At 49.4% G+C, this 9,467-nt stretch overlaps 1 protein-coding gene and 1 long non-coding RNA gene across 2 annotated transcripts; both read right to left on the reverse strand.

The window, feature by feature from the left end:
* Positions 1-1,354: 1,354 nt before the first annotated feature.
* On the reverse strand, positions 1,355-4,670 carry LOC140112332 (uncharacterized). Its single transcript, XR_011852613.1, has 2 exons — positions 3,676-4,670; positions 1,355-1,578 (listed from the first exon to the last, which is right to left on the reverse strand). It is a non-coding gene; the product is annotated as an uncharacterized lncRNA (long non-coding RNA).
* Positions 4,671-5,024: 354 nt separating this feature from the next.
* Positions 5,025-7,718, reverse strand: LOC140112331 (uncharacterized). The gene is made up of 2 exons (XM_072132454.1): positions 5,743-7,718; positions 5,025-5,664 (listed from the first exon to the last, which is right to left on the reverse strand). Exons 1-2 carry the CDS (start codon positions 7,570-7,572, stop codon positions 5,368-5,370), a joined length of 2,127 nt encoding a protein of 708 aa, XP_071988555.1. The 5' UTR covers positions 7,573-7,718; the 3' UTR covers positions 5,025-5,367.
* Between the last annotated feature and the right edge of the window lie 1,749 nt (positions 7,719-9,467).

Here is a 9,467-nt window from a genome sequence, read left to right on the forward strand (position 1 = left end):
CAGGGACAATACATAACACTGGCTGCAGAGAGCACAGAGCACAGCAGTGTGAGGTCTGATTACACATCTCTCCAGGGACAATACATAACACTGGCTGCAGAGAGCACAGAGCACAGCAGTGTGAGGTCTGATTACACATCTCTCCAGGGACAATACACAGCACTGGCTGCAGAGAGCACAGCAGTGTGAGGTCTGATTACACATCTCTCCAGGGACAATACATAACACTGGCTGCAGAGAGCACAGAGCACAGCAGTGTGAGGTCTGATTACACATCTCTCCAGGGACAATACATAACACTGGCTGCAGAGAGCACAGAGCACAGCAGTGTGAGGTCTGATTACACATCTCTCCAGGGACAATACATAACACTGGCTGCAGAGAGCACAGAGCACAGCAGTGTGAGGTCTGACTACACATCTCTCCAGGGACAATACATAACACTGGCTGCAGAGAGCACAGAGCACAGCAGTGTGAGGTCTGATTACACATCTCTCCAGGGACAATACATATCACTGGCTGCAGAGAGCACAGAGCACAGCAGTGTGAGGTCTGATTACACATCTCTCCAGGGACAATACATAACACTGGCTGCACAGAGCACAGAGCACAGCAGTGTGAGGTCTGATTACACATCTCTCCAGGGACATTACATAACACTGGCTGCAGAGAGCACAGAGCACAGCAGTGTGAGGTCTGATTACACATCTCTCCAGGGACAATACATAACACTGGCTGCAGAGAGCACAGAGCACAGCAGTGTGAGGTCTGATTACACATCTCTCCAGGTATAATACATAACACTGGCTGCAGAGAGCACAGAGCACAGCAGTGTGAGGAATGATTACACATCTCTCCAGGGACAATACATAACACTGGCTGCAGAGAGCACAGAGCACAGCAGTGTGAGGTCTGATTACACATCTCTCCAGGGACAATACATAACACTGGCTGCAGAGAGCACAGAGCACAGCAGTGTGAGGTCTGATTACACATCTCTCCAGGGACAATACATAGCACTGGCTTCAGAGAGCACAGAGCACAGCAGTGTGAGGTCTGATTACACATCTCTCCAGGGACAATACATAACACTGACTGCAGAGAGCACAGAGCACAGCAGTGTGAGGTCTGATTACACATCTCTCCAGGGACAATACATAACACTGGCTGCAGAGAGCACAGAGCACAGCAGTGTGAGGTCTGATTACACATCTCTCCAGGGGCAATACATAATACTGACTGCAGAGAGCACAGAGCACAGCAGTGTGAGGACAGTGCCATTGAGTTATATAGGTGACCTCTGCTTGTGGGGGTCCCCCAGATCTTCGGGGGGCAGTGACTCAGTGGCCGCTCCTTGTACAGTAAAAATATTTATTTGGGGAGACATGGGCGGCTATAAACAAGTTCATTGTGGGCTCCAGACTCAGAAGAAGTCGGCTGCTCTGGCCCGGGGGGTCCCGTTGCGGGGCGGAGTGGGGGTCTTCAGAACACTGTGCGGGGGCCGCTGGGAGGGATTGAATGGAACGCGGGAAGATCCGGAAGGACTGACCAGGAGGCTGCGATCCGTGCGCCGGAACTCTGCAAGACAAAGGAGGAGAATAGTTCAAGGGTCAGAGCACGCTGGGGGTAGTAGTAGTAGTGGTGCAAGCTGTGACCAGGGCACGCTGGGGGTAGTAGTAGTAGTGGTGCAAGCTGTGACCAGGGCACGCTGGGGGTAGTAGTAGTAGTAGTGGTGCAAGCTGTGACCAGGGCACGCTGGGGGTAGTAGTAGTAGTAGTGGTGCAAGCTGTGACCAGGGCACGCTGGGGGTAGTAGTAGTAGTAGTGGTGCAAGCTGTGACCAGGGCACGCTGGGGGTAGTAGTAGTAGTAGTAGTGGTGCAAGCTGTGACCAGGGCACGCTGGGGGTAGTAGTAGTAGTAGTGGTGCAAGCTGTGACCAGGGCACGCTGGGGGTAGTAGTAGTAGTAGTGGTGCAAGCTGTGACCAGGGCACGCTGGGGGTAGTAGTAGTAGTAGTAGTAGTACAAGCTGTGACCAGGGCACGCTGGGGGTAGTAGTAGTGGTGCAAGCTGTGACCCGGGCACGCTGGGGGTAGTAGTAGTGGTGCAAGCTGTGACCAGGGCACGCTGGGGGTAGTAGTAGTGGTGCAAGCTGTGACCAGGGCACGCTGGGGGTAGTAGTAGTGGTGCAAGCTGTGACCAGGGCACGCTGGGGGTAGTAGTAGTGGTGCAAGCTGTGACCAGAGCACGCTGGGGGTAGTAGTAGTGGTGCAAGCTGTGACCAGAGCACGCTGGGGGTAGTAGTAGTGGTGCAAGCTGTGACCAGAGCACGCTGGGGGTAGTAGTAGTGGTGCAAGCTGTGACCAGAGCACGCTGGGGGTAGTAGTAGTGGTGCAAGCTGTGACCAGAGCACGCTGGGGGTAGTAGTAGTGGTGCAAGCTGTGACCAGAGCACGCTGGGGGTAGTAGTAGTGGTGCAAGCTGTGACCAGAGCACGCTGGGGGTAGTAGTAGTGGTGCAAGCTGTGACCAGAGCACGCTGGGGGTAGTAGTAGTGGTGCAAGCTGTGACCAGAGCACGCTGGGGGTAGTAGTAGTGGTGCAAGCTGTGACCAGAGCACGCTGGGGGTAGTAGTAGTGGTGCAAGCTGTGACCAGAGCACGCTGGGGGTAGTAGTAGTGGTGCAAGCTGTGACCAGAGCACGCTGGGGGTAGTAGTAGTGGTGCAAGCTGTGACCAGAGCACGCTGGGGGTAGTAGTAGTGGTGCAAGCTGTGACCAGAGCACGCTGGGGGTAGTAGTAGTGGTGCAAGCTGTGACCAGAGCACGCTGGGGGTAGTAGTAGTGGTGCAAGCTGTGACCAGAGCACGCTGGGGGTAGTAGTAGTGGTGCAAGCTGTGACCAGAGCACGCTGGGGGTAGTAGTAGTGGTGCAAGCTGTGACCAGAGCACGCTGGGGGTAGTAGTAGTGGTGCAAGCTGTGACCAGAGCACGCTGGGGGTAGTAGTAGTGGTGCAAGCTGTGACCAGAGCACGCTGGGGGTAGTAGTAGTGGTGCAAGCTGTGATCAGGGCACGCTGGGGGTGGTAGTAGTACAAGCTGTGACCAGGGCATGCTGGAGGTAGTAGTAGTACAAGCTGTGATCAGGGCACGCTGGAGGTAGTAGTAGTACCAGCTGTGATCAGGGCACGCTGGAGGTAGTAGTAGTACCAGCTGTGACCAGGGCATGCTGGAGGTAGTAGTAGTACCAGCTGTGACCAGGGCATGCTGGGGGTAGTAGTAGTACCAGCTGTGATCAGGGCATGCTGGAGGTAGTAGTAGTACCAGCTGTGATCAGGGCACGCTGGGGGTAGTAGTAGTACAAGCTGTGATCAGGGCACGCTGGGGTTAGTAGTAGTACAAGCTGTGATCAGGGCATGCTGGGGGTAGTAGTAGTAGTAGTACCAGCTGTGATCAGGGCACGCTGGGGGTAGTAGTAGTACAAGATGTGATCAGGGCATGCTGGGGGTAGTAGTAGTAGTAGTACCAGCTGTGATCAGGGCACGCTGGAGGTGGTAGTAGTAGTACCAGCTGTGATCAGGGCACGCTGGGGGGGCTCATCTCAGAGGACAGAAACCTGGGACTAGAGTAATAGACTACAACTCCCAGCGTCCCCTCCTAGGCATGGATGCTACGGCTGCTCACCTGCTGTCATGTTCTTGTTCAGGCTGAACGTCACCTTCTTGGGTTTACTGCTCGTCCTTGTGGTGACCTGAGGGGAGCGGAGAGGACACAATTATGGGGGGTTTCCTCCCACGGAGACAAGAACCTTCTATGTATCAGGAGAAAGTATCACATTCTACAACTACAACCCTGTAACACCGCCCCCGCCGGACGCCGCCCTGGAACTTCTGACTTAGGATCGGGAAAGTCATCTTGGATTCCTGTGTGAGATCCTGCAGATGAGATTTCTGTCTCTGATCTGATCCTGTAGCCCCGCCCCCTGCAGTCCAGCTCCGCCCCCTGCACGGAGCTCAGAGACTCACTGATCACTTCCTGCCCGGACAATGTGAGCAGAGAGAGGCTACAAACTACAAGAAGATAAGTGATCCGGGGGAAGGGGGAGGCATGCAATATATGTGAGATGTGAGCTCTGCTACAATGTAAAAGTCTGTCAGCCTTTGTATAATCTCATGCATCTGTGATCGGTCTCATCTATTTCTATGTGTCAGTGTGTTAGTACAATGTCAGACACCAGATGAGAGTGTATATACACCTGTACCTGGATAATGTACTCACATTGTCACCCCACAGAACTAGATGGATTATAATGTGTCTGTAAGAGAGGCCCCGCCCACACCCAGGGATTTTACACTGAGCAGCCTAGGGAGTGATAGGAGCTAAAACAGCAATAACACTGAGTAACATTGTAAAGTAAGGGGTTAAAATGTGTTACATCACTGGGGGGTATAACCCCTAGGCGCACCAGGAGGTTATAGTACGTCCCCGGGGCTACATGCTAAGCACACAGGGACGTGCTGTAACGTCCTGCTTATGGCACCGGCTCACGAACGATCAGAGCATCGCTGGTTTAAGTTCAAGTATGTACAAGTAAAAAAAAAGGGAAAAAACACTGAACACTACACATAATAAATAATACATAAAAATATAAGCCCCTAAAATGGCACTTTCCCATAAACACTTAAGTATAAAAAACACAAAAACCGTGCATATTTGGTCTCCCTGCGTCCGTAACAATCTGCATAAAAAACAATCATTATCAGAACCGCAAAGTGAACCCCGTAACCCCCCCCCCCCAAAAAAAAGATAATTTTCTATTAATACCCTATAAACAATATGTTCTAAAAAGTGATTTTAAAAAAAGTTACGCACTGTAAAACAAGACCACTAAAAAGAACAACCCTTCTCACAAAAAATAAGCCCATAACCAGATTTGTGAGGCGAAAAATAAAAAAGTTCTGCATATGAAAGTCGCTGCTGCCAAAATTGTGAATTAGATTACTCACCGGTAATTCTATTTCCGTTAGTCCACCATGACGGCCCAACCTGGAGGAGGATGCCCCTTGACCTCTGCAGGGACAGGAAGAAGAGAGGTTAAATGCTCCCCCCCTTGCATCCTCCCGCCAGTGATTACAAAATAACCATGCTGAGGAAGATACAACCAGATTTATTTAGTATGTTTGCTCCACATACAAAGGAAAATTATCTGGAAATAACAACACAAAGAAAGGAATAAATCCATCTGGGAGGGAAAATATATAGGCCGTCATGGTGGACTAACGGAAATAGAATTACCGGTGAGTAATCTAATTCACAATTTCCGCTTCGTCCCCCATGACGGCCCAACCTGGAGACTTACAAAATTAGTAAGCTTTTTTAGGGAGGGATTACAGCCTGTAACACCTTGCGTCCAAATGATAGGTCTTTTGACAAGTGCAAGTCCAGCCTATAATGTTTGGAGAATGTAGTGGATGAAGACCACGTTGCAGCTCTGCAAATCTGATCTAGTGACGCTCCTCTTCTTTCCGCCCAAGATGTGGACATAGCCCTGGTCGAGTGAGCTCGGATTCCTGCTGGTATCGGGCTTTTCTGTAGGTCGTAACATGAGGCAATTGCCAGTCTCAGCCATCTTGCAATAGTCGCCTTCGACGCCTTCCTCCCCTTATTTTTCCCCTGAAATTGGATGAAAAGGTTAGAGTCAATACGCCAGGCTTCTGTAATCTGTAGGTATTTTAGGACAGAACGTCTTACATCCAAAGAACTCCATTCGCGTTCTCTTGCTGAAGAAGGGTTCTCACAGAAGGAGGGCAGGATAATCTCCTGATTCCTATGAAAATCGGAAACCACCTTGGGAACAAAATTTGGATCCAACATCAAAACAATTCTATCATCTAGAATTTTCATGTAGGGTTCCCTAATTGATATAGCCTGAAGTTCACCTAACCTTCTAGCAGAAGTGATGGCTATCAGGAAAACTGTCTTAAGTGTCAGGTTTTTAACACTGGAGGAATCAATAGGTTCAAATGGTTCCTTCATTAAGGCATTCAAAACTAGAGTTAAGTCCCATGCTGATGATTTTTTGACAGTCTGAGGCTTTAACCTAGAGGCAGCTTTAATAAATCTCTTGACCCACCTGTGCTCGATGAGAGGCTGGTCGAAGAAGACACTAAGCGCCGACACCTGGACCTTCAGGGTGCTGGTAGACAAACCCAACTCCAAACCCTTCTGAAGAAATTCAAGCACCTGCAAAATATTAAGGTTAGCTTGGGAAGGTGGACTGTCCTTACAGAAGGAACAGAACCTCTTCCATATCTTATGATAGATGGCAAAGGTGACTGGTTTTCTACTTGCCTTCAGGGTCTTGATGACTTCAGATGAGAGTCCCTGAGAGCTTAAGAAGCTGGATTCAGGATCCAGGCAGACAGCTGTAATTTCCCTGGGTTTGGATGATGGATTGGACCCTGATGTAGAAGGTCCTCTGATGGCGGAAGAATGACTGGATTCTCTGGTGACATCTTCTTCAAGAGTGGGTACCAGCTTTTCTTCGGCCAGTTCGGGCAGATGAAGATGGCTCTGGTATTTTCCTGAAATATTTTCCTCAGGACCCTGGCGATCAGGGGAATTGGGGGGAAGGCGTAGACTAGTGGAATGTCCCAGGAGTGAGAGAAGGCGTCCAGCCGTTCCCTGTTCTCCCCTTTTTCCAGAGAAAAATAATGCAGGCATTTGGTATTCTCCCTTGTTGCGAACAAGTCCACTAGAGGATAGCCCCACAAAGATGTTAGCCCCTGGAAGATCTCCTCCTTGAGGCTCCACTCGTTTGGTAGGATCTTTCTTCTGCTTAGAAAGTCTGCCCTTGAATTCTCCGTGCCCTTTAGATGAGTGGCAGAAATTGACAGAGTGTGTTGTTCTGCCCACGAAAATATTTTCCGAGCTAGGGTACTCAGGAGAGGAGACCTGGTTCCTCCTTGTCTTTTTATGTAGGAGACCGTAGTTGTATTGTCTGATAGAATTAGGAGGTGTTGGTGGGCAAGAAGAGGAGTATTCGCGCTGAGTGCTTCCCATACTGCTTGCAACTCTCGGAAATTTGAGGATCTTCTTGTAACCTCCTCTGTCCAGGTACCCTGGGAAAATTGCTGAGGCATCACTGCCCCCCAGCCCCTCTGGCTCGCGTCTGTCTGGATTGGGATGTAAGGGCTGTTTGACCAGAAGATCCCTTTCCTCAGATTTCCGTCTTCCAACCACCATAGCAGGTCCTCCTTGACGGCAGGTGGGATTGGGATTTTCCTGTCCAGATCCTCCTGTTTTCTGTTCCAGGATCTTAAGATCCATCCCTGGAGTATTCTGGAATGGGCCTGACACCAGGCTACCGAGGAGATGCAGGCTGTTAGGGAGCCCAGAATCTTCATAGCTTCTCTGATAGAGATCACTGACTTTCTCCTGAACCTTGTTATCAGATCCTTGATGTGGTCTCCCTTGTCCTGTGGAAGGAACGACATTTGGTAAACTGAGTTCAGGTTTACACCCAGGAATTTCCTCACAGTAGCTGGGGAAAGTTCTGACTTCTGGTAGTTTACTATCCATCCCAGTCTTTTTAAGGTTTCTAGGGTGAGATCTCTGGAGAAGAGTAAGCTCCCCCTGTCTTGGCCAACAATAAGCAGGTCGTCTAGGTACGGGACGATCAGTACGTCCTGTAGTCTGAGAGACGCCACCACCTCTGCCATCACCTTTGTAAAGGTCCTTGGTGCAGAAGATATTCCGAAGGGGAGTGTACAGAATTGAAAGTGTAGTGTAGCACCCTCTGGAGACAAGACAGAAAACCTTAAAAACCTTTGTGAGAAATGGTGTATAGGGATGTGATAATATGCATCCTTTAAGTCTATAGTGCACATTAATGCATCTTGGTGAATAATGTGTGTGGCTGATCTTACCGACTCCATCCTGAATTTCCGGTAGATGATGAACTCGTTGAGACCTCTCAGGTTGATGATTAGTCGGTTTGTGCCATTCGGTTTCTTTACCAAAAAAGAGAAGAGTAAAAACCGGATTTCTCTTGATCCTGTGGAACAGGTATAATCACTCCAGAAGACAAAAGAGAAGCTACTTCTTGCCATATTAAGCTGTGGGATGTAAGTGACATGGAAGGTGAAGGTGGCATATATTTCGTAGGGGGAAGTCTGAGGAATTCGATGTTGTAACCATGCAGTAATATATCTAAGACCCAGGGATTTGAAGTGACCTTTGTCCATTCTCCTCTGAATCTTAGCAACCTTCCCCCTACTATGGCATCATTGTTTTTTGTTTCTATTAGGGTCTGTTGGGGTGGAGAACAGAAACCCTCTCCCTTTACCTCCTTTCGGGTAGCTCCAGCGTCCCCTTTTCCCTTTATCCTTGTAGGAATCCTTTTTGAAGTCCCGAAAGGGCTGCTTCTTAGGTAACGATCTCTCAGGGAAGCCCTTTTCCTTATCTGATGCTCTCTCAAGTATAGCATCCAACTCTGGGCCAAACACAAACTCCCCTGAGAAGGGAAGACTGCACAGCTTTGCCTTGGATCTGATGTCCCCGTTCCACTGTTTTAGCCACAGCGCCCGTCGGGTAGAGTTAGTAAGTGCTCCCTCCTTTGAAGCGAAGCGAATTCCCTCGGCGGCAGAATCTGCGAGGAAGGCTGTTGCAGATTTCAGCAAAGGAAAGTTCTCCAAGATAGTTGATCTCGGAGTCCCCTCCTTGATGTGGGATTCCAACTCATTCAGCCAGTACAGCAAGTTCCTTGCGACTGAGGTGGAAGCTAAGTTAGTTTTCAGACTGAGCATGGAGGTCTCCCAGGCCTTTCTCAACAGGGAGTCAGACTTCCTGTCCATAGGGTCCTTTAATTGGGCCGCGTCCTCAAAAGGAAGGTCAGTCTTCTTTACTATTTTGGTAACTTGCACATCCATCTTTGGACAAGTGTCCCATACTTTAGACTCCTCGGGCTCGAAAACAAGTCTCTTTTTAAAGTTTTTGGACACGATAACCCTTTTTTCTGGCTCTTGCCACTCCTCAGAAACCAGCTCCTTTAACGTGTCATTCAGGGGAAACACCCTCTGGCGTTTTGCCTTCAGTCCCCCAAATAGTTCCTCCTCTTTAGATCTAGGGGGAAGAATCTCCTCGATTTCCAAGGTCTGTCTAATTGCTTTTAAGAGACCATCGAGTTCCTCAAACTGAAACAGATGACGTGAATCTTCTGTTTTTTGTGAATCCGTAGGATCATCATCTTCTACGTATGAGCAAGAGGGAGCTTCAGAATCATCCCCCCCTCAGATATAGAAGAATCCGGCTCCACTCTAGGTTTCTTACTCGGGGGAGGCCTGGACGTAGCAGCGGCCACTGAAGAGCTTATTTTCTCCTCGATAAACCCCTTTAATTCATCTAAGAATGATGTCTTTTCCTCTCTCATAAAATTGTCGATGCAAGACTTGCAAATCGGCTTTTTGTATGAGTCG

Source organism: Engystomops pustulosus, unplaced genomic scaffold, assembly GCF_040894005.1.
Source record: "Engystomops pustulosus unplaced genomic scaffold, aEngPut4.maternal MAT_SCAFFOLD_700, whole genome shotgun sequence".
Taxonomy (NCBI): Eukaryota; Metazoa; Chordata; class Amphibia; order Anura; family Leptodactylidae; genus Engystomops; species Engystomops pustulosus.